This window comes from Sycon ciliatum, chromosome 5 (genome assembly GCF_964019385.1).
Source record: "Sycon ciliatum chromosome 5, ocSycCili1.1, whole genome shotgun sequence".
Lineage (NCBI taxonomy): Eukaryota > Metazoa > Porifera > Calcarea > Leucosolenida > Sycettidae > Sycon > Sycon ciliatum.
The window spans coordinates 6,751,483-6,776,504 of NC_088647.1; the positions used below are offsets into that span (position 1 = coordinate 6,751,483).

At 46.3% G+C, this 25,022-nt stretch overlaps 1 protein-coding gene and 1 long non-coding RNA gene across 2 annotated transcripts in view; both read left to right on the forward strand.

The window, feature by feature from the left end:
- Nucleotides 1–888, forward strand: LOC135816590 (uncharacterized). The gene is made up of 2 exons (XR_010553397.1): nt 1–243; nt 571–888. It is a non-coding gene; the product is annotated as an uncharacterized LOC135816590 (long non-coding RNA).
- A 4,146-nt stretch (nt 889–5,034) lies between these two features.
- LOC135817370 (uncharacterized) overlaps nt 5,035–25,022 on the forward strand; it is a 33,138-nt gene continuing 13,150 nt past the window's right edge. The window contains exons 1-10 of the mRNA XM_065330543.1: nt 5,035–5,283; nt 6,139–6,405; nt 10,305–10,686; nt 11,213–12,960; nt 14,510–14,734; nt 15,048–15,130; nt 16,241–16,343; nt 20,394–20,555; nt 20,939–21,066; nt 24,500–24,849. Of these exons, the coding sequence (XP_065186615.1) occupies nt 5,266–5,283; nt 6,139–6,405; nt 10,305–10,686; nt 11,213–12,960; nt 14,510–14,734; nt 15,048–15,130; nt 16,241–16,343; nt 20,394–20,555; nt 20,939–21,066; nt 24,500–24,849 (3,466 nt within the window). The 5' untranslated portion in view covers nt 5,035–5,265. The remainder of the gene's footprint in view (nt 5,284–6,138; nt 6,406–10,304; nt 10,687–11,212; nt 12,961–14,509; nt 14,735–15,047; nt 15,131–16,240; nt 16,344–20,393; nt 20,556–20,938; nt 21,067–24,499; nt 24,850–25,022) is intronic.

The following is a 25,022-nucleotide window of genomic DNA, read 5'->3' on the forward strand; positions in this document are numbered from 1 at the left end:
ATCTTTTTTGTGCCACATTCACCAATTCCGCGGGATTTTCAAAATGTCAAAATTTATTTTGGTTCTTCCTGCAAGCGGAGCAGTTTAGACGTCTCTATACATAAACCTTCTCGTCAGATTTCCGCTTCCCTTTTGTAGTATTATCACTCTTCGTCGTGGATTCGTCGGCAGTGCATGGTCATGCTGGACAGGGAGATATCGGTAGCCATTTTACGGCTGATGTTGTAGGAACTTGGGCGAGAGGTGAGTAAAAACCAAGCTTTATCGAGTGAATACTTCTATCACTGAATAGCTTTGTTTTGGTTTGTTACACACGCATGCTGCATGTACAGAGCATTCGATTTATCAACCTGCAGTCAAGTACAGACCCAGGGAAGCTTCTCTTTTACTTGCCCAATGATCGTGCATAACATTTTATGTGAAACTCGTAAAAAGAAATGCAATGGTAGATTTAAGAAACTATGTGATGGTCAGGAATCAGGATACACATGGCATTCTCTACCTGGATGAATACTTGTGACAATTTTAATATAGAAATACTGCGCTGTTTTCCGTGTGCGTTTTGTCCAGACCTGGAGACCACATCAGCTGTGTTTTCAAGTTTAATTTGCGGTACAGTAGTGGCAAGAAAGCTGTCCATCATGCCAGCATCATCCGCAGCAGCAACAGCAGCAGCACCCCAGCCCACCGCCATAGTCAACTGCACTGCAGAGACACCTAAAAGATACAATGGTGGTTGGTGTGTTGTTGCGGTGAGAAGAGAACTGGAAGCTAGCAGAAAGCCTGAGTTAACTAGCCTCAAGCCGGTGTTGGCGACTTTCGGCCATGAAATTCTGGCCAACATGTCTCCGAATCTACCAAACTTTGAAAAGATAATTGAATCTGAGACACATGAGCATCCACCGTGTGTGTGCATGCACAGTGTGGGCATGTCAGTATGTGTGTGTGTATGTGTGTGTGCTGCCAAAGATGGCTCTCTCGTCGTGCCGATTGAATATGGTCCCTAATCTCTTGGCAGACTGCCGACTTTCTGCTGTCGCTTCCATGTTGTCGGTCCCGCAAGGGGACAGGTGACCGTAATGGCAGTGTTTACCAGGACCAGGTGTGTGTGTATGTGTGTGCGCATGCATGCATGCATTCCAGTGTGTGAATGTGCGTGCATGCGCAGTTCGTGCATGCCGTGTGTGTGCATGTGCAGTTTGTGCATGCCAATGAGTGCGTGCGCACCCGTATATTGGTGCTTGCATGTACGCATGCGTAACTGCTGACACCCAAAGTTGGCAAAGAGAAGCGAGACAGAAAGAGAGAGGGATTTAGAACAGTTTAATTCGGTGTGCATTGTCAATTCTGTGATACTCGCCACAATCGGCCAAATCTGTAATTGGATTCTCAGTGTTGGTGGTGCATATACGTTGTCATGCTTCCTCTTGACATGAGACATACTGAAAGCGGTGATGTTCTCTTACACTGAAGAAGAAAATAAGAGAAATTCCTTGACTTTATAATAATGTGGTCGTCATTAAAAAACAATAATGTTTTAGAAACAAAGGGTCCCTCAAAAAGTCAGTGGCATATCATCTTACACCGAGAAAATTCACAGGTAGCACCTATATGGAAAGGACAATGGTTACGAGAAGTTTTTTCGTGGGTCGAACCAAGTGGCTTTGATTACTGAGGCTGAGCTATTTTCCTCGATAAATTACATCAAAAGTCACGTCACTATCCGCGCGTGAATCGGGCCTCTAGTCATACATCGCAACACTGCGATAACGCCTACCGATAAATTAGGTGTCCTCCTACTAGTAAACGAGCAGACCACTGCAAATATCTCTGTATACACGTTCTGATGGACGCTTTCTCCCAAAAAATACTCAAGGCTACTCTAAATTGCATTTGACGACGCTGAGGTACTCAAGGCACTGCAAAAATTTTGCGCGAGGCGAGCATGGATAATCAAGATTAACGGCGTTTCCACTCCCGGTATTTGACGACTCCCTGGTACCGTAGTACCGTACTTTTTGACAGGCCATGCATGCCTGGAATTTGAAATCTAGCAAACACAGTGCTTCAGCCAGGAGTCGTCCTGGCGTGAATTTGTCACCGAGAGATTTCGTTTTGACCCCAATGGCTGGCAGGAAAGAGCTCTATGCTAGCACGAAGCTGGCCATTGTAAAGCTGAGTCAGAATGGTGAAAAATTTAGTTAGATTGCCAGGATTTTGGACCTGAACGAGCGTACGTGCCGTAGAGTCATTGCCAAACATCATGTCTATGGACGTGTTGAAAACTAGAAGTGTTCTGGCCGGCCCAGGGTGACCAGGGCCAGCTACGACCATCATCTAAAGATACTCCATATGGCAGATAGATTCAAAACCAGCCCGAAACTGAGAGCTGAGACGACCAAGCAGACGGATTCACGGGTGTCTGGACGAAAGGTGCGCAGGAGGCTGCAGAACGCAGGACAGAAGGGCTGCATCGCAGTGAAAAAGCCTTTCATGTAGGCCAAAAATTTGAAAAAACGACTAAAGTTTGACCAGGCCCACAGGAACTGGACAGTGGCAGATTGGAGTCATGTACTGTGGACTGATGAGTCAAAATTCAACTTCCACGCCTCTGATGGAGTGAGGTTTGTTCGCAGGAAGCCTGGAGAACGACACAGCCTGTATTGTTTGCGTGGTACTGTGAAGCATGGAGATGGAGATATCATGTATGGGGATGCATGTCGGCGACGCGCGTTGGACGGCTTTTCAAGGTCGAGGGCATCATGACAGCCAACCAATACATGGGCATTCTGCAAAATGTCATGCTGCCGTCCATGACTGACCATTTTGCTGATGAACAGGCTATTTTTCAGCAGGGCAATGACCCCAAACATACTGCCAAGGCACCCAAAGCATGGCGCGCGACGCAAGATTTGACGGTGATGGAGTGGCCACCACAGTCACCAGATTTGAATCCCATCGAGAATCTATGGAAAATGCTCAGCCAACACCGCCAGGGCAGCAGGAGGGCAATAAACGATGGGGAGCTCTTCACTGAGTGCAAGCAGGCATGATATTCAATTTCACTGGATATCTGCCGCCGCCTCGTCGAATGGATGCCGCGCCGCATGGCGGCTATGATCAAGAACAAAAGAGGCCCTGTGAATGTGTACAGGCTGACTCCAGAGAGTCTGGCCTTGGTTCTGTGGGGATTAGAACAGTTTAGATGAGAAATAGTGCACTCTACGCTGCCTATTGTAGATTGTGCAATATTGGCCAAAAGTGATGTCCGGCCGCACATTGCCATACTTAGGGATAGGGACACAGAAAATATACTTTTGTGAAATATTTTTGAATATTCTCCTCTAGACTTTGTATCTGCTCTAGAAAATGACAGGTGTACAGCTTGTTGTGCCATTTTGTTGAATATGACCGAGAAATCCACCTGCGGACAAGACTTTTGGCCACCACTGTACATGTAGGAGTCCAACGACGCCAAGGTGATTTCTGAGCATACCTTCCTCACAACACTCTGTCTCCCTAAACTGGGTGTGTTTTTCAACAGAATTGTTTAGCCGGTGGCCGCGGACTTCCTCCCATCAATCTTTCTCTGCTCGGTCCCCTGGTAGAATCCATGCCTGCTGAAATTCTGGTTCAAGCACACTGTAGCTTTTACCTGCCCTGACTACCTGCTACTGCAAACATGTACTTCGAAGTACACCGTATATGTTTAGCTACAGTACATAGTACTCATCACCTTTCTTGGCCTGAAACGACCTTCTTCCTCTGTCAGTCGGTGATCTCACTGCCTGAGTACATACCTATGTGACTATCGTTCTGCAGTACTTGCCTATTTGCGTGTTTCCACTGATCATCTACCCCAAATCATCACTGACTCCTAGTAATGGTAATACACTTTTAATTAAATGTCTTTTGTGCAGTTGTATAGCCGGTGGTGCATCGAAAAGTGACCTTTTTAGTTGGCTGAATTTCAAGTGAGATAGATAGAGAGGAATTAAGGGAGAAACAGAGAGACTCGAAAACAGATGGGGGGGGGGGAAAGAGCCTCGGAGAAAGAGAGAGAGAGAGAGAGAGAGAGGGGGGGGGGGGGTTGGTTGGTTGGTTTTTATTTCACTTCGCACATTCAAACGGGATGACGACCCAATAAAATGACGGCGAAGGCTTAGCCTAGAAGTGGCTATGGAAGAACATAGTAAAAGCTATGGAAGCACATAGTAAGAGAATAGGATACTAATAACTGCGAGTAAACGGGGGGGGGGGGGGGGAGAATACGATGTATCTGTGATACTACGTGAGGATTACTGAACTGCACGGGGGGGGGGGGGGGGGGGGGAGAGACAGGGACAGAGATAGAGAGATCAAGGCTGTATCAGCGTCAAGTCATTGTTATCTCCTCGCTACAGCACAAACATGATAATTATTGTCATCATAATTATACATGTAGGACTCTCAAAGCACAATTCCATTTCTATTTTATTTATACAAAGAGAATCTCGGTGCCTGGATACGGTAGGTTGTGACAGGGAGTACAATGTGCATGTCATGTACAGTAGTACTGCACGTGATGTATGTGACTAAATGCACACGTACATGTACATGTACAGTGTACATGACAATAGTCATGGGCATTTATGATTTACATGTAGATGGGAAAAGTTCATCCAATGGCCAAGTTTACTAGCCGCGGCGCTGCTACTTTTTTATTTTTTATTTTTTAATAATTCTACCAAGCATCAGAGGTACATTTACAGCGTACATAATCATTGTAGATGAGATCTCCAGTCAATCCTCCACATCTACATCAAGACTGACCGCATGCTTCAGACATTGTGTCACTATGGCTATGCAAATATGGTATGGTAGGTCGCATCACGTAACTCATTGCATGTGACACTGATAGCCAGTACTGAGTGGGTGCCATCACAGTCAGTATCGCTTCACCACTCAGTCATTGACCACGACCAACGACATGGGACAGCATTTTCGTCAATTTCCCGAATTTCCGAATCATTTCTGGGTCGAATAACTCACCCAGGCCAGGGACCCTGCTGCTTGAACGGAGCTGGTTTAGTGTAGCGGTGGTGAAGAGTTCCCGACAATATTCAACGCTGAAGTTTAGCGTCTGAACTGGTCAACCCTAACTGGTATGCAGGGAGTCGAGCTAATCGGAGAAGAAGAAGTGAAGCAGAGAACAGAGCGGCCTGACTAGAGGAAGGGGTTCTTCGAGGACGCCCAAGCAAGGTGGAGAAGGCGTTCGTGTGCGGCATGGCGTCCCATCCACACGTAAGCTGCAAGCAATTGTTTATAATGGCTAGAGCATGACCTAATTGAAATACTAGGTGTATTGCATGTGCAGGGGCGGGCGGTAACTAGTGCAAGCATATGCCAGTTATGGCGCTTGGTACGCCATCGGTCAGGCATCAGGTTGCTAGCCTCCATTCTACCTCTCTCTACTACTTTAGCTCAATCCCCTGCTCGCCAGAGAACAGTAAATGTTGTATGTGATATAATTTATGTATACGTTTCTGGTCGAGCTCCTCCGCCCAACTCGACGCGTCTTCTTCACCACCACAATCATAACGTCGGTGGTGTCTGAAAATGCAAGTGAGAAGCGTAAGCGGTCGCAAAAGCTTCTCCGTTCTCGTCATTCAGCGCGAGCGAGGTTTCAGCGATGCATCTCATGCATCTTGACTTTGAGCTTATTCATGAGCATTACGCGGCATATCAAAAGGCCAGGAGCTCTTGATCAGTCTTGAACCCGTTTTAGTTTCGTGATTCGTGCACGCGTGGATCATGGAGTACTCTACTCTCTACTCACTCTACACCAGTTCTAGATCTAGTCTTTTCGGTGTGGCTGTGCCTGTGGTGCATGCAGTGAAGGATGATGGCTAGCTGCAGGCCGCCGAGCACTCAGTACAAGACAGTAGATCTACGAGTACGAGCTCGTAATGCGACCAAGTCAAGTGGTCCATCAAATAAAAAAAGAAAGCCGGGTAGAACTGCGTGTTCATGTTGGCTTTGAAGTTTGTACAGGCCAGGAGCCGGGGATAGGAGTTCGGTGAAAACACGAGCGATAATGAGTTGCTGAGTTGTAATCAAAATTAACAATTGTTTGATTTCCCATTTTTCTTGACGCAGGAATCTGGCTTGGCCCCCAGTGGCCATAAACCGGTCCCGACGCAAAAGGCATCTCCGAGCCTGACGCAGCGGACATCAACTGAGAAGAGAAGCAGAAGAATAGCACCACCTGTGCCTCCACCGAAGAAGCCGCCTAGCGTTGAAGTCGGTGGTAGCACGTCGTCAAAAGTGACGAAATCGCCAGACGCAAATGTTCCATCCGCTGGCCCCGTCGCAGAGCTCGGGAAACTAGCACCTGGCCTCACCGTAGCGACAAAAAGTCCAAGGGTAAGGATTCGTTTTTATCTCGTGTAGATATAGCTTCCTGATGTCCACATGTCAGACACTGATACGAATACGTACTGTCAGTTTTGCATGAATACAGTACAGTTGATACTTGCAGCTATTTTTACTGATAATTTATTTATACTTTATAGTAGCAGCTGCTTCATGGATGCTGATGGACGCTGATGGGTCTTGAAACTGTTGCTTGTATCATGCAGCAGTAGGAAGTACTGATTCCCAGCCACAGCCACGTGGCCAAAGAAATCCGACTCACGTGCCGAAAGCAGCGCCAAGGCTCATGCGGCGGCCCTGCAGCCCTCGGATGGGCTCCTTGGACCGTTCATGTCATTAAAATGAAAACACGTCGCTACTTTGGACTCACGGGTCGTATTTCTTTGCGCTGCTTATATACTTTCGGAGAGTTTGAAATGACGCTACATTGTCAGGGTGACCGGACATTTTGTAGAATAATGCTCTACAAAATGTCCGGTATATTATTCATTTCATTTCGAACGCAAAGTACTTTTTTATTTTTTCACAATCATGTGGCGCAATTGCCGCTAGCCAGTCTAGGGTGGTGTGGGTGATTTGCCACTGTAGAGATCGTTTGCATGTTCACACGAGAACGAAGCGAGCGCATGCAGAGTGGTCACTGATTGTCGAGTTCGCCGGCACCCTGCGGAATTCCGTGTTTGTACCATTGACTCACTGCTTGTCCCGCATTTGCTTCTTCGCGGAATTGCAAGCTGAACGGGATTGCGGGGTGAATTTTCAACGATTGATGGTCAACTGCCCTTGTTCGAAAAGTTCCTTTACTTTATTTGGCGCATGGTGAGTTGGGCAGGTAGTCCACTTCAACGCCGCACATGCTAATCATTTGCATGAGGCGCTCCCTTGCACACATGGATTAAGTCAGCCATCAGCCGACACAACAGTTACGCTACCACTAAAAGTCGAAATAATCCCGACTACTTTGAAATGTTTATACGAGAGCATGTACTGGTACTACTACTTGTACTAGTACATGCTCTCGTATAAAACAGAAAGGCTCCAGGCCGTTCAAAAATAGAGTTCTTGATGGTCTCGTATGTAAAGAAGTGACCTCCGTAAAATGCATATCGTATCCGAAGCGGAGTCCAAGTTTCACGTCAGAAAGTCACCCCTTACAAGCTCTCTAGCACCTAATACTGTAAAGCGTGAAATTTTCGCGGGGTTTTTAGTTCGCGGGGTTTTTAGTTTCAGAATCCGGACAGGTTTGCGAGGTTTTAATTTTGCGATTGCAGAATTTGCTACTGTGGCATTCATGCTAAACCTTTTTTGGATCTCCTTTTCGCGATTTCCACGTGGTCGCGAATTTCGCAGAAATTAGACCATCGCAATAATTTCACGGTTTACAGTACCCGATTTTAACAAGTTACATACAGTGCGTGATTGCAGAAGCAAAGCTCAGCAGATGGGATGGGATGGAGCAGTGACGCATAGTCATTAGATATTCTGTTGTGATGGCGAGTTGTGTACTTTAGCAGTCATCGGAAAACGTTGCCATTGTAGCAGCCTAGTTTGGAGCCCACGTAAAAACTTGTTCCGATTGCCCATGTAAAAACTTGCTCCGGAGCACACGTAAAAACTTACCATGTGTACATTTTTTTTAAACGAAATAATCAATTATTATTTACTGCGGCAAAGAAACAGCAGCTACAAAGTGCAAGGTCACCCATGCACAAAACACGTACATGTGCATTGTACAATCATACGTAAAACTTGCTCCGATTGCCCATGTAAAAACTTGCTCCGGAGCACACGTATGAGTAACAACTTGCTCCGGACGGAGGACACGTAACTTGCTCCCTCCCTGTGCACATCTAACAACTTCTTCCGAGCACGCATATCAACTCACTCTGGAGCACACATGATAACTTCTGTGCACGTGTCTGTGTTGCCACACCTGCCGACATGTCAGTAGCCTGCCGATTTTTGAGGCCTGTCACGACCTGCCGACAATTGACCGTCTCCTGCCGACAACAGCCGTGAAAGTGTCCAAATTTGACCTTTGTGCAAGGTTTAGAAGTCATGGTCCAGAATTTTGGCTTTTACTGCTCATTACGAGTGTTTCCATAGCTCTCTCCTACAATGCAAACATCAGCTGTCTGGGGGAAATCGGCAAACTCAGCCTGAGCCGTGTGCACTGTAGAATCCCGCTGGTGGGTTTGTACAACGAAGCTTGGCGATGTTCGACCTTGGCCTAGGCTTATGCGCGGGTGGGTTTATCCGCTGGATTCTACGGTATATTGGGGATACTATGAAGGGGGGGGGGGGGGGTCCGGGGGCAAAGCCCCCGGATGATGCATTTTTATTTTTTCAGTCTACTGATATTTGGCTATAATGATGTGGCAACACTGACGTGTTTACAAGAGATTGCTCCTGAGACCACCCGATTACCTACACACACTGGAGAAACAAAGCAGTAACGTGTCCACCAGGAGACGTACACCAGGGAAGCATGCAGCAATGAACCCAGAGCACTAATACATTCAAGTTGCCACATTCCAACCACCGAGCCCCAGTGCAGCAGCACGAGCGGTATTGCACCTGCACAGGACTGTAAACCACGCGTGGTTGGTGAAGAATAAAAGAGCAGCTACACCACACCATGGAATAGATAGTCAGCGAATGATACCAGTGTAGAGTTTGTCCAGGCCGCATCCCAGTGTTTATACCTAGGCATATCTGAGACTGTTTAGCAGGATACAAGCGCCGTGTCTGACAAGCAAGCGCTGCTTAACAAGCTGCCGGAGATGGGATGTCTCATCGCCAAACACTGGTGTGGAGTATACATGTACCAGTAGCTGAGTCGAGTGCCCTGGCCTTGGCTAAGCTGAGTGTAGCTTTCAGCAGCTTACTGTCACCGATCAACACTTTCACTTTACCTGCTCTCCGTTTCCCCTCGTAACTATTGTTTTTTTGGCGTCTGCTATAACATCACACCGGGCACAGTGCAGCCTCTCAGTTCAGCAACTTAGCAGCTCTTCCTGCATGCATTCATTTGTATTGTGTCTGCCTATGTCGCCTTGCTGCCACTTTCACTACACAGTTTGCGCCGTGCGTTTCGCGTTTACCAGCATGTGTGGCCGGGCGCTGAATTCCCCACTTTCTCCCTCTCATGTACTTAATCATGTGTTTAAGGGAGAGTTGTTCACCATTTTCATGGAAACACGAAATTTCTAAACCACAGCAGATGTCTTGGTTGCTTGCTCACTTTCTGTTTGACGACCATTCCTCATTAGAATGAGGAATGGTTTATTAAACATCCAGATGGTTAGCTGTGCTCAGGCACGTCAAGGACAGTGTATACCTGATGTAACAGAGTTATGATATATCGTCTGTTGATGTTTCGGATATTTGTTTATACAGATACTATTTATTAGGGCTCAAACGGTTAGTCCGATTAACCGGTTGCAGACCGGTTACGAAGAATTAACGGTTAACCGATAAAGATAACGGTTACGCAGTAACTTTTCAGTCAATTATTCAAGTATCAGGTCGTTGCAAAGTATGCACTTTCGCAGGCTGTCGCACGAGTACGCAATTTCTGGGCTGTCAACTCGGTCATATCTGGTCTCTTGGTGTGAGAGTACATGTATGTATGAATGATCATGCAAGAGAATGTACAAGTGTGCGTTGTACTGAATAGGGTACATTTTTTGGATGAGTATAGTCAAATATACGGTTAAAAAAGAGTCCGCATGATTGCCGTGGCTTATAGATTATAACCGTTAAACCGACCGCTAGCTTAGCAGTTAACCGTTAGGGGTAAAACCGTGACCGTTTGAGCCCTACTATTTATGAAAGACGGAGATGTGTGATGCAAACGTTTGCTCGTTGGTTCTGTTTGTGTGTTGCAGCCGTCTCCAAAGAAACGACGGGCCCCGCAGCCACCATCTCAAGTTGCAACGGCACAATCCCTCTCATCTGCACCAGTCCCGCCAACATCACCTGCACCAGCACCACCCCTATCCCCCGCACCTCCACCACCCCTGTCGCCTGCACCAGCACCGCCAGCTGCTGCCACCAGTCGCAGTCCCAAGGAGCAGAGGTCACCGAAAGCCCCACTGAAGCCCCGTTCCATGAAAGTGTTGCCGGGTGGTATCAGCCTTCCCTTTCAGTCTAGACATTCAGTGACTGCTCCCTCTACTCCGTACCCCAGTGATAGCACTGCACCACCGCCTGGGCTGTTGGGAAGGAAGCGGTCTTCGTTGCCATCTATCCATGCCCAGGACAGCATAGGTAAGGCCTAGTCGCTGTTACGAGTACACTGAAATCTCTGCTTGGAGAACACCTCACAGTGCTGGCAAGAAAGACTGGCGTGTGTGTGCATGTGTGTGTGCATGTGTGTGTGTGTGTGTGTGTGTGCGTGTGTGTGCGTGTGTGTGAGAGAGTGTGAGAGAGAGAGAGAGCCCACACACACACATGTTTCTATGTGCACATGTCTGTGTGGGTATGCATGCCTCATATCGTTGTAACACTTCTCCCGAGATAGTGCGGTAGTTTGGCTGCACTTTACTGTACCCCTTTATTTCATACTGTACCGACGACAAGGTTTTGAGCTTAATTTCGTTTTAGACTATCGGGTAAGCAGGACTTCTGCCTTGTACTGTCTCTTGTGAACTTAACGAAAATAGGTTCCTATGTAAACGACAGGGAAATTTGACTTCTATCGAAAGCTACGGTTCACAACAATTCGTAATTCTGCTATAGGCCGTTGTTTCATTCTAATAATTGTGTTCAATTCTCTCATGTCTCTTTCACGCAGGTGATTTCCAACCGATAATTGACGAACCAGATGAGAACGTGTATTCTGAGCCAAGGAAATTGGACGACCTCCCTCCCTCGGTCACTTCGCCACTGTCCGCTCCCACCAGCCCACCACCCTCTGTTCCTCTCACTTCGCCGCCCGCAGCAACTGGATCCGCTCTTTACGAGGAAGTTGTACCCCGCGTCAAACGAAGTTCCGAGTCGATCCACCAAGCTACGCACAGTACGCAGAGCTACGAACTGGCTATGGATGCTGGTCAATACGACGAGCCAAAAACGAGTGCTGGTGAGGTGCTGGAGTATGCCGAGGCAGACACCGGCCCCCGCCCTTTGCTACGGAGCACCGTGTCGCCATGTTTGATCGGGAATCGTATATCGAGCCGCTCACCTGACGCTAATCGGAGATTTGGCGGCGCAAAGACGCCACCACCAGTGCTGCCCTACTCCCAGCACCTAGCCGACAAAGGATACACATCACCTCGGGAGTCGGTGTACGAGGTTACGGCGGATGGTGGGCAGGGAGAGCCAAGCCCCAGAGCAACTGAGTACACCCCACAGCAGCGGCGAGAGCCGTCCCAGGCAGGATATCATCCCGGCGGGAGTGACGTCGCCCCAGCTGGTGGTAGTGACACCGGCGAAGAGGGCGCCTATTCGTACAATTGCCTAGTTGATCAAAATTCCGCTCCACCCAAGCGCAGACCCGACGGCAACCAATACGACCGATTCTGGAGTCACGAGCGCCGAGTGTCCTCCAAGACTGAGACAGATCTTCTGCATTATGATCACATCCAGTTTAGTCGCAGTACCGACAGCGAGGACATTGAAGCGCACCCGGTTATTTCAACTGCAGCTTCGTGTGATGTCAGCGGTGTGCAGGAGCAAGTTCCGACCGTGCCATCGCTAGAAGATATAGAGCCTGCGATGGAAACCGTGGGTTCAAGCACTGCCATGGAGCCGAGAGACGTCTACGCTCACGTACAGCTCCGAGAGAAGCCGCCATCGACGTCCGACCATCCCGTCGGCCAGAGAAAAACACTCGTTACTCAGGACAGTGACACATCGATAGGGCCACCTCTAGACCCCTACCAGGGTACGCCAATGGTCGGCGAGAGTGTTCTGGAAGAGGATAGCGAGATCATGATCAATGGCAGTCATGACATGTACTCATCTGTGGATGAAATGCCGGCGGGATCACACGCAACTATTCCACTGCGGCAGCACGCAGTGGATAGCATTCAAATGAACCGTCGATCACGCAGTCTGGACGACGTGGCCGACATACGAGACCCTCCAGATAGCCAGCAAGATGGTGTGGCTAAGTTGCAGGAGCAACGGCAGCGTCGCGTACAGCAGCACTCTTATGAATATGTTGAGGTCAAACTCAAGCCCAAATCTAAGTCAGAGAAAGACAAGCAACGTGTTAACAGCGTCAGTGATGCACCTAGCACTGATCCAGAGGAGGAGCGGAAAGCGGCGGAGAAATGGAAGAATGAGGCGGAGAAGCTTCGCAAGCAACACTTGGAACGACACAACTACGACTATGTAGAGCCCATCAGACCTCGCCTGAAGTCGTTTGAAGCGCCCGCATCCGTCTCCCTGGAGCTAGTCAAGAGGCCGGACCAACCCACGATGCCTCTGCTGGCAGCTAGCTTGCAATCCGGAGAAGAGTTATCCTGGGATGACAGCGACCTGTCTGGGCTGATGTCGCCAGTATCAAGTACAAACAGCGCCAGAGCTACACCACAGGTAAGGACCCCAGCACACTGTGGTCTGTAGAGCGTGCAGCATGATTGTGTCATCGTTCTGAGAGGTGTGTAGATCGTCTACTACAGTGCTGGCAACTGAAATCCGACCCCCCCCCCCCCCTAGCGGTGCGCTAGCCGCGTTAGCGATTCGTACGAGACGCTAGGGGAGTCGGATTTCAGTTGCCAGCACTGTAGTACTACAGTAAGGTCAGTAATGGTAACGAACATTTAACTGGTGACAGTCAATTTTTTCTTCAGACTTTTCCCGTTTGTCTCTCTCCCTCAAACTAGTGAACATTTAACTCTAACGATTTAACGAAAAAATTCGTTAACATTTGAAGTCGTTATTATGTACTACTACTACTGAGTACTACAATGTCAACGATATGTACATGAACAGTCGTTTGCCAGTTTTTAGACAGAATTCGTTAGAATTTTACCTCGCTATATTAAACCTACACAAATCCGGAGATGGTTAACGTTTAATTGATGTTAAAATATCTGGTCTTACAGTAGCAGTGTGTATTCAATAGTGTAACACACACTAGTTTGGGGAGCAGTGGTTGGAGAGCAGTGGTTGGAGAGCAGTGGTTGGAGAGCAGTGGTTGGAGAGCAGTGGTTGGAGAGCAGTGGTTGGAGAGCAGTGGTTGGAGAGCAGTGGTTGGAGAGCAGTGGTTGGATAGCAGTGGTTGGAGAGCAGTGGTTGGAGAGCAGTGGTTGGAGAGCAGTGGTTGGAGAGCAGTGGTTGGAGAGCAGTGTAACACACACTAGTTTGGGGAGCAGTGGTTGGAGAGCAGTGTCACAAACACTGGTTTTCTATCCAGCATCATCGAGAGTCTACAAATCGGTTTTATCTAGAAGCCTTAAACATTTTCGCATATATAACATGCGAATGACATCATCAAAACTGATTTGTATTGAGTGGTAAACATGCAGTAGATGTGATCTAGTGCAGCAGTTATCCTTGTTATGCACATTCATATTATCTCGGCGGTTCCATGGCATTGGCGAAAGCCACGTTTTGTTTAGGGAGAGCTAATCAACTACTGGCGATATAATGCAAGCAGGCGAGAGCTATATGGGATCTCATCTTCCCGAGTACATTGAGCAGAATGATTAGCCTTTGGTTTGACTGCGGAGCACTCGCTTTACCAAACCCACTCGCACTGGTATCATCAAGTCATGTGGCCCATGAAACATCTCCAGCCCAGGATCATCAGAATTAACAGCAGATGTGAAAACCGTAGCCAACTCTCAGTGTTTAGTGCTTCTGGAGTGCATTCAACAAGCTCAGTCGGGATGTTGTCAGGTTCCCGTGCTCTTCCATTCCTATTCCTATTCTTGTTTTGCAGCCGGTGTGACCTCAGGTGTGATAATGCACTTTAGACAACTGTGGGGGATGGCAATCCTGCTGACACATGTCACTAGTGAACATTTTAGAGCCAGTAGTTCCCGCTTTGTTTTTCTCCATATCCGCTTTCTTCAAGCTGAAAGGAATGCTTGCACCACTCGCACTAGTTTCATGTTCCTAATTCACTGTCTGTCTACAGAAGCCTGTCCGCATGGGATCGTCACAGAAACTGGTGAAGTCGCCGCAAAAGAAACTACCACCGACGCCAGTCGACTCGGCGCCAAGCCAGTCGAATGGCCTGCCACCTGGTTGGGAAGAGTTCACAAACTCCCTCGGTACGTACTACTGGCACGCGGATAGCGGTGTCACGCAATGGGACAGACCCACGGCAGCGCCAACCAATGATACGCCGGAATCGGACCAGGTGAGAGATATAAACATCTTGCATTCCACACTGCCACAGAAAGGGGACAAGCTGGTGAACTTGGACTGCTTGCGTGCATGCATACATGCGTGTGTCTGTGTGTGTGTTTGTGTGTGTGTGTTTGTGTGTGTGTTGGTGGGTGCTTTTGTGTGCGTACCTGCGCACATGCGCTCACTGATCGCTTGTATCATGAAACTGGTCGAATTCATTCCATGTTCACAGCAGACTTGAACTTTGCTTCAAGGGAGTTCTGTTCATCAACCTTCCTCATTTCGTATTATACCGGTATGCTGCTTTTCTGGCTGTGTGACAGATGTATGCTGCGCCAAGTAGTCTACCGTACACACCTAGCTTGGTGGACGAGACGCTCAAGGAATTGACTCAAGCTAGTACACAGTAAGTCAGTTGCCTGTGCAGTGTACCCATGGATTTCTTTGATATGCATCTCTCTTCTTCTCTTCGCTCTCTCTCTCTCTCTCTCTCTCTCTCTCTCTCTCTCTCTCTCTCTCTCTCTCTCTCTCTCTCTCTCTCTCTCTCTCTCTCTCTCTCTCTCTCTCTCTCTCTCTCTCTCTCTCTCTCTCTCTCTCTCTCTCTCTCTCTCTCTCTCTCTCTCTCTCTCTCTCTCTCTCTCTCTCTCTCTCTCTCTCTCTCTCTCTCTCTCTCTCTCTCTCTCTCTCTCTCTCTCTCTCTCTCTCTCTCTCTCTCTCTCTCTCTCTCTCTCTCTCTCTTGCATATTTCACTGTTTTAATAAAAGTGTACATTGTATTTGACTATTTGAGTGGTGACCAATAATTTGTCATCGACTTTTTTCTTCTTCTTGATGATGATATTGTCAACGGGACAGTACTGTTTGTCAATATCGCGGACTCTTTTTATTTTTACAAACACTCTTACCTCTGGTGCTGCGGTACTGTGCAACAATATCGTGTCACTGATATTGTGAACAGGCGGCGAGGTGACAACAATTTTAAGATGGCAATAAACCGAATCAGCTGAAGCGACATGTTACGAAGGTTTTATTGAAATGTAAAGTGGTGTAAAGTGGTGATGGACAATGAAATAACTGTGATGGAAATGTAATGTGAAAAACAATAATAGGAACGATGAAAAATATAAACATTCATCGAACTAGCTTTCGCACAACGCTCATCAGGAAGCATCGTTGTACTAATTAACATATTGCAACACAGATTACTATAAAGGATCAATAGTGATAATTATTATAACACCTAAACAATGCCAAAAAAAGTATCACAATGTAAACGATACCGGGGTGTGTTCCAACGCATTCGTAAGCCTGACCTTTGTGTTCAAAAAGAGAGTGTTATCTTTTGAAATTGTTCAACCAGTAGAATGTTGTGTTTGTCTGGCCGTGTTGGGCTAGAAGTTTGTCACTAGTGTTGTTTCCTACTTGAATTTTGTCCCCTTGGAGTGTTTGATTGGTATCTCTAACGCCTGATGTTGTGATAATGATGGGTCTGCTGCACTGTGTGGTCACTGTGCCAGGCCAACGGTGGACCGAGCACGGAAGCAGCAGCGCTGGGCCAACTCTGGCAGCAGCAGTGTCTCACGTTCATCCCTGAGCTCGTCCGTGACGTCACCAGATCGGGTACGCTAGTAAACCCATTCACACTATATTGGCACTATTGTTTTCCGTTTTGCGAAATTTCAAAATCGTGGAAAATCTTGTTAACCCTTTGAGCACGCATGACGTATTAATACGTCACGTACAGTGTCACTGCACCCACGCATGACGTATTATTACGTCGTGAGTGTACATAGCGTACAAACGCGATTTGCATGAACCGCGTGAGTTCAAACTATCGTAACTCGGTCAATTCTTGGCCGATTCTCACGATCGAAATATGTATCTGCAAGAGAAAACTCTCAGCTTGCGATAGAAACAATCGCCGAAGCGATACGACCCCGGGTTGTTGAGATATGCGACTCGACACGGCAAATTCAAATCGATTTTTTTGCAAACTCTGCAGAACGCGTATTTTCCATTTTCGATCATTTTCGCGCTATCTGCTGCCATGGAAACTAGATTCAAATGATGGCAGCGGATCTGGGGAGTCCTCAAAAAAATTTTGAGCTCGATACGAGCAAGGAGAGTGAAATGGCAGCTGAGGATTTGATCTCCTGGCCGTGCTCAAGTCTGTCGAGCGCGTGCGTGAAGTTTGCCAGACTGTAGCATGGGCTTTTGGTGTCGCTCCGAGCTGAGCTTGGAACTATTTTGTTCCTCGCCTCAAGACCTTTGCAGGAAGCTCAAGATCGTGGAATTCGTCCAAAGAAAGGTAAAGTTATCGATCCTTGAACAGCTACTACTTTCATAGGAAAAACGCGATTTTTGCAGGTGCTGGCGTGGGGCGGCATTCAGGTAGCGTCGTGCTCAAAAGGTTAAGGCCATGGTAAAAAATATCTTTGATTCTCAAGTACGCGCGCATCGATTTTTGGTGGCGCACCGACGATTTTTTTTGTTTCTATGCATGCATATGCGTGCATGAAAACGGTCAATGCGAAAGGCATGAATCCGGGAGTAGTAAAATACCGGTATTTTTCTACTCCCTGGCCGGAATAATAAAATAATTATAAATTAATTATGAACCTGTGACGTACACATGTGTGACCCTATCTTTGGAAATAAAAAAATTGTGGGAATTAAAATAAAAAATCGCTCGCTCGCACCGATTTTCACAGGCTCATGACCTGAGAATCAACTTTATTTTTTACCATGGCCTAAATGTCGAAGAATGTCAGCTGTCGGGAAGTTCTTTCAGATCACACACAGTCTGCTTCCACCTTGGCCGTATTTGCTGCAATGAAACGTGTTGCTGAGCAACCGGTGCAATGGATGTTATGCAATTTCATTGGTCGGTCTAGCTGCTTCTGCCCCACCTCCACTGCTTCGGCTGCCATCAATATGTGCCTCGCTGCTGTTTATTGTTTATTGGCGTTTGCACGATGATGGTTTATGACTATCTGTAAAAAAACAAAAAACAAAAAGAATCCATCATCAGTTGAGATGCTTTGGCAAAGTCGCGTCGCAGCAAAACACTAGCGACCCGTGCTCTATACATAGCGCCTATATGCGGCTCAGCTGACTCATCATTCGTGTAAACTCTATAGGAGACAGAGCGATGGGAGATGCCTGTTTTTAGAAAGTAGTTATCGCAGTTTCCCAGACCATGCTGCATCGATATAATGATATGTTTGACTATGCAGAGAGACCACCCCCTATCAAAATAATAAATTCTACTACTACTACTACTACTACTACTACTACTACTACTACTACTACTACTACTACTACTACTACTACTACTACTACTACTACTACTACTACTACTACTACTACTACTACTACTACTACTACTACTACTACTACTACTACTACTACTACTACTACTACTACTACTACTACTACTACTACTACTACTACTACTACTACTACTACTACTACTACTACTACTACTACTACTACTACTACTACTACTACTACTACTACTACTACTACTACTACTACTACTACTACTACTACTACTACTACTACTACTACTACTACTACTACTACTACTACTACTACTACTACTACTACTACTACTACTACTACTACTACTACTACTACTACTACTACTACTACTACTACTACTACTACTACTACTACTACTACTACTACTACTACTACTACTACTACTACTACTACTACTACTACTACTACTACTACTACTACTACTACTACTACTACTACTACTACTACTACTACTACTACTACTACTACTACTACTACTACTACTACTACTACTACTACTACTACTACTACTACTACTACTACTACTACTACTACTACTACTACTACTACTACTACTACTACTACTACTACTACTACTACTACTACTACTACTACTACTACTACTACTACTACTACTACTACTACTACTACTACTACTACTACTACTACTACTACTACTACTACTACTACTACTACTACTACTACTACTACTACTACTACTACTACTACTACTACTACTACTACTACTACTACTACTACTACTACTACTACTACTACTACTACTACTACTACTACTACTACTACTACTACTACTACTACTACTACTACTACTACTACTACTACTACTACTACTACTACTACTACTACTACTACTACTACTACTACTACTACTACTACTACTACTACTACTACTACTACTACTACTACTACTACTACTACTACTACTACTACTACTACTACTACTACTACTACTACTACTACTACTACTACTACTACTACTACTACTACTACTACTACTACTACTACTACTACTACTACTACTACTACTACTACTACTACTACTACTACTACTACTACTACTACTACTACTACTACTACTACTACTACTACTACTACTACTACTACTACTACTACTACTACTACTACTACTACTACTACTACTACTACTACTACTACTACTACTACTACTACTACTACTACTACTACTACTACTACTACTACTACTACTACTACTACTACTACTACTACTACTACTACTACTACTACTACTACTACTACTACTACTACTACTACTACTACTACTACTACTACTACTACTACTACTACTACTACTACTACTACTACTACTACTACTACTACTACTACTACTACTACTACTACTACTACTACTACTACTACTACTACTACTACTACTACTACTACTACTACTACTACTACTACTACTACTACTACTACTACTACTACTACTACTACTACTACTACTACTACTACTACTACTACTACTACTACTACTACTACTACTACTACTACTACTACTACTACTACTACTACTACTACTACTACTACTACTACTACTACTACTACTACTACTACTACTACTACTACTACTACTACTACTACTACTACTACTACTACTACTACTACTACTACTACTACTACTACTACTACTACTACTACTACTACTACTACTACTACTACTACTACTACTACTACTACTACTACTACTACTACTACTACTACTACTACTACTACTACTACTACTACTACTACTACTACTACTACTACTACTACTACTACTACTACTACTACTACTACTACTACTACTACTACTACTACTACTACTACTACTACTACTACTACTACTACTACTACTACTACTACTACTACTACTACTACTACTACTACTACTACTACTACTACTACTACTACTACTACTACTACTACTACTACTACTACTACTACTACTACTACTACTACTACTACTACTACTACTACTACTACTACTACTACTACTACTACTACTACTACTACTACTACTACTACTACTACTACTACTACTACTACTACTACTACTACTACTACTACTACTACTACTACTACTACTACTACTACTACTACTACTACTACTACTACTACTACTACTACTACTACTACTACTACTACTACTACTACTACTACTACTACTACTACTACTACTACTACTACTACTACTACTACTACTACTACTACTACTACTACTACTACTACTACTACTACTACTACCACCCGTCTATGATGGCTGGCTTTCTCTTCACCGTGGATTGAAGGTCGCTAAAGACAGGCATGACTGTATTTGCATTTGTGTTGCCGACTGTTTCATCCCCGCAGGGTGTACACACATACTATGCAACGAGCATCGGCTACGTCGAGCTGGCGGAGCACGAGTTGACGCAGCGAACAGTGCACGGCGGCTGTGTAATGAACTGCATAGCACGGCTCGAGGAGATTGCGCGAGATGGCGCTGACGTGCCTGCAGACATTCGCCTGGAGGTGAGTTCATGATGCTCTACCGTAGCCAGTATTGCTCGCGCCTGACTTACAATACGGTGACTTTTCATGCAGGAAATATGTCCTTGTGCATTTCCACATCTTGCCAGAGTGTTAGTGATGGACTGAAGTATGTGTATTTAAAAAATTGTAAAAAAATCACCGAACTCCTATTTCCAAACTACCCATTCACTTGGTATTGGCGTCAGGCGTTTCTTCAATTCCCAGAAGTTGATGAGAACGCCCCTCTGCAGTACTGTCACAGGGTGTACTAGTACTAGCACATGTACATGATTTTAAATTGGTCTTTGAGGTGGACACGAGGCGCACGCGGGGTGATTCACGTGACATTGTGCTGTGGTTGAACTGTGCCTGTGATGCTGTAGGATTCAGAAGTCTACCTGAAGATTGTGTCCAACACTATTCAAGTTGTGGAGGTGCACACGCACACCGTGCTCCTGATGCAGTCGCTGCAGGGCATTCGCCTCTGGGGTGTGTCCAAAACAGATCCATAGTGAGTCTTGTTGCTGGTGTATATGTGTAACAGGGTTCTAGCGTGGACAGAAGGTGGTGGTGGTAGGGGTGTGGGGAAACAAACAGTGTACCTCTTTTTCTTTTCTTTTTCACGTTCCACTATTGCCTTGTCACACAAAATTCGACGAGCACCCAGAACGATTGATTTGTGACCGCATTCTCGTTGAGTGACCTGAATATATATATTTTTTAAATGAGCAGAGTGGTGCGCTATCAAGAGTAGGGAGCACACCATCAGAGTAAGGGGCATTGCCCCCCCCCCCCCCCCTTTGGCTAGAACCTTGTGTATTTATGTTGTTGTAGTGGTAGTTCGATGCTACCTTGTCTTTCATATCTGTAATGATTGACACTGAATCGTAAGTGTGATGGCAACCCGTGAAATGATGGCAATGCTTGGCCTAGAAATTGGCAAGCTAAAGTAAAGATAAGGAGCCGTCCGTAAAATTCAAATAAAAAAGGAAACCCGGAAAGTGGAAAGTTGGAACTGCTTGTCGGCCGCTAAAGCGGCAGGCAGGCTTTGAGATTTTCAGCACACTCCTCATGGCAAGCTTGCAGAGGTAGGGTTACAGGCTAGGTTGGAGCACCATTGGGTTAGCTTTGAACTCCAGCATGTAAACACTGCATGCCTAGCTTCAAGCTACAACACTGCATTCCATAATAATCATTTCATTTGACAATCGGGTGGGACCAAAATGCAGGGCTACTGCCACCTGCTATCTTGAATTAGTAGCAGCTAGAGACAGTCATCCAAGTAGCCCTTTATGCAGGAGGCCTTCCTTAATTTAATAAAAGGGTTTTGAAGTGTTCACCCCATCACTTGGCGTCAGGCTCCATTGTGTCGTATGACCTGTGTTCCCTCCACTAGTGCACTGTTAACATGTTGCCTCTGATTACTTATTGCTACTTCAAAGTTCAATGCTGATTATTGGTCACAGCTAACTTACTTGTGCAAGCATGTCCTTTCACTCACTGGATACTGCACTGCACTGCACTGGTACACTGTACTAGTTGTTGTGGCTGTGCATGTGGGTGTGAGTGTGTTTGCACTGAAATGCCCAAAGGTAAGTACCCGGGATATTTCAGCCTAGTGTTGGCATCTGTCTGGCTCCGTGAGCCACTAGAATTCTGATATTCCGTCATTCACATTCACGACACATGCGATCATGAATGACGTATCAGGCAGCTCTGGAGTACTCAGTGGAGCTCTGCAGGAGTTTTCGAAAGGGAGAGGCTTTGGCAATGGTGTTTTCAAGTGCGTGTGGACAGACTTGTTTGAGTGTGGTACAATCATTGTATCCGGCCTGGCACTCAGTTACATCTGCTGGACCTAGTCAGCTAGTGCATGTTCCAAAGCCATGTACATGTACTTACAAAAAAAATTAGTTTTAGTCGTGATACATACCACCAGACAGTGGCACCATGTAGCACCAGTTGTCGTGTTACTGTTAGGGTTCAACCTTCTTTTCACATACATGTACGGATGTACCGATGTATTGGGTTAGAAAAGTTGCCTGACGATTGAAAGACTCAAGAAACTCGGAGTAGCAACGGATTGTGTTTTCTTGGGGAGGACCGCTTCCAGTTCCATTGTGTACTAGCTCCAGTGCACCCCATGCCCAGCGCTGTTGAGCCCTCTTTGCGGTGGACTGGACCACTTCCCCCTGTGTACCAATGTACTAGTATTAGATAGATAGGCCGTGTTTGACAAGCTGTCAACGGGATCACCAACACCAGTGGCAATTATGTGGTAGTGCTTCTGCTATGCGTGATCAAGGTGATGCGCTACCAGATATGCACCTGAGAGATAACAATAATGATCACAATAATTATGTATAGAAACATAGGGCCTAGGGGAGGAGATATAAAAAAAAAAGAAAAGAAAAGGGGGGGGGGTGGGAGTATACAAAGAGTATGATGAACACTACGTCCACAACACAAAACATTAGTAAAGCAGGATTCATCATTGTTAGGATCATCCCCATGCTCATTTTCTGAACATTCATCGGAAACACCTGGGTGTCGCCGCCGTGCGGGTGGATCGATCTATGCCTATGGCCCAGTACTACCAGTAGGCAGTAGATCTAACTTCTAAGGCTACTAACTAAGGCCAGTGGTACTTTGATCTGCAAGGGTCGCGATACGAAACTCACAGCGAAACGCTGTGGCTATGCTATCACCAGATCACGCCAGTATCAGCGTGACATCGGAGGGAAATGATATGGCAGCCACGGGGACCGCGTACCGGGCGATAGTATTGACTATTGTGATGTGAGGAATTGACCCATGTTTCCGACCGCTGATCATCAGTCAGAAACCGCGATCGTTTCTGTACTGTCTTTCAAGTGACTGAGAACTCTCAGTCTGAGTGAAATCTGAGCGATCTGGTGCGAAGGCCACATCGTTCGCGTGTAAACATCGCATTGATCGCACCCCTTCGATTAGATGGTTTTCGGCAGCAGTAGAAAATGCCAGGGGTTCAAGTAAATAATAAGTGACCGGTATTACGTGGGCGAAAGTTTGTAGTTTTCTTCTTTCTCTGTGGGTAAGTATTAGTTAGTTTGACTTCACTCGGCTGTTGAGCAATAGATCATTATGCGCAGTCAGACTGCCTCCTGCCTGAGTCCTGGTTCAGTTGTGTTTCGCGAGGTGCGCACGAGACGTGCTTTCTTTCCTGGAATGGTTCGTTGTACACAACAGCAACCAGTGGCCCGTGGCCCCCTTATCGTCCACGCGTTCGACGTAGACACTTATGTTATTAGCAAGAGTAGTACTCTTGTTATTAGTAATTAGACAGACGTAGTTCCATCTGTGAAAAAAAACTTGGGAGAGCTAGAGTGAGTAGAGAACCGGCATCGCGCCTACATCGAGCGTGGAGTACACGTACCGCCGTCAGCCGGTAAGTACAGTATTATACAGTGCGAGTTAGTTCGTGTCGTCTGTCGAGTGCACTTTCATCCTTGCTGTCCTCGCTTCATCATAATCAGATAATAGCCGCGTCACACTGCATGACTGTATCAATGTAGTCGCAATTTTGACGTTGCATTGTTTCCTGCGCTTCCGACCAAGCGTTAGCCAAGGTTCGTCAGGAGAAAAAGAAAATTCTGTGAGCGTGTTCCGTGTGCTGCTGAAGCTAGTGAAGGACTCTGGAGTCTGTCGTGATCATTACCGAAGTAAGAAGCGTTTGTATTCTACATTTAACCAGATGGAACCGTTGGCACTTGTCAAAACAATGAACTGACAGTGACCATGTACTCGAATCCTGCATCGTCCAAACGATCGAAACTGGTTTTTAAAACATGTTTTTCGTCTTGGGTGGGCGGTATGGAACTTTTGATTTCGGTTTATCGATGAGTCTTTGTGTGTGTGTGTGTGTGCGTCTGTGTCTGTCTGTCCGTCTGTCTGTGTCTTTGCAGTGTTTTTGCTTTCGTTGCCCGAGACCAGACGACTCAGCGACACCGCTGTCGCATCTATCGGTGCAAGATTTCCGGCAAGAAGATTGCGCGGGTCCTGCGCACAGCCTGCGACCAGATCCTGCAGGAGCGCAAGATGAAGCAGGACGGCGTGGAGAAGCCCAGGACGGAGGACACCATGGACGGTGTCATGTACAACACGCCGCGCAGCGGAAACGCACCGCCGCTCGTACAATCACGCTCCTCCTCGTCGTCGTCAGCAACGATCGGCTCCGACAGCTCTGCTGGCGGGTCGTCGACGCAAATAGATCGCTCGGCAACACCGGACGGGGCTGTTCAGGCACCCGAAGAGAGTACGTTGATAACCATAGACACATGGCCCGGGTATCCTAGTGTGTGCAACATGAACACAAATTGTTTGACATTGTTGGCCAAACTGGCAATACCAGGGCTGCCACACTTGGAGGGAGACGAATCTGACAGGGGTGCGGGGGTGTCCCCGTCGGGGGTGCAGGGGGCAGGGCCC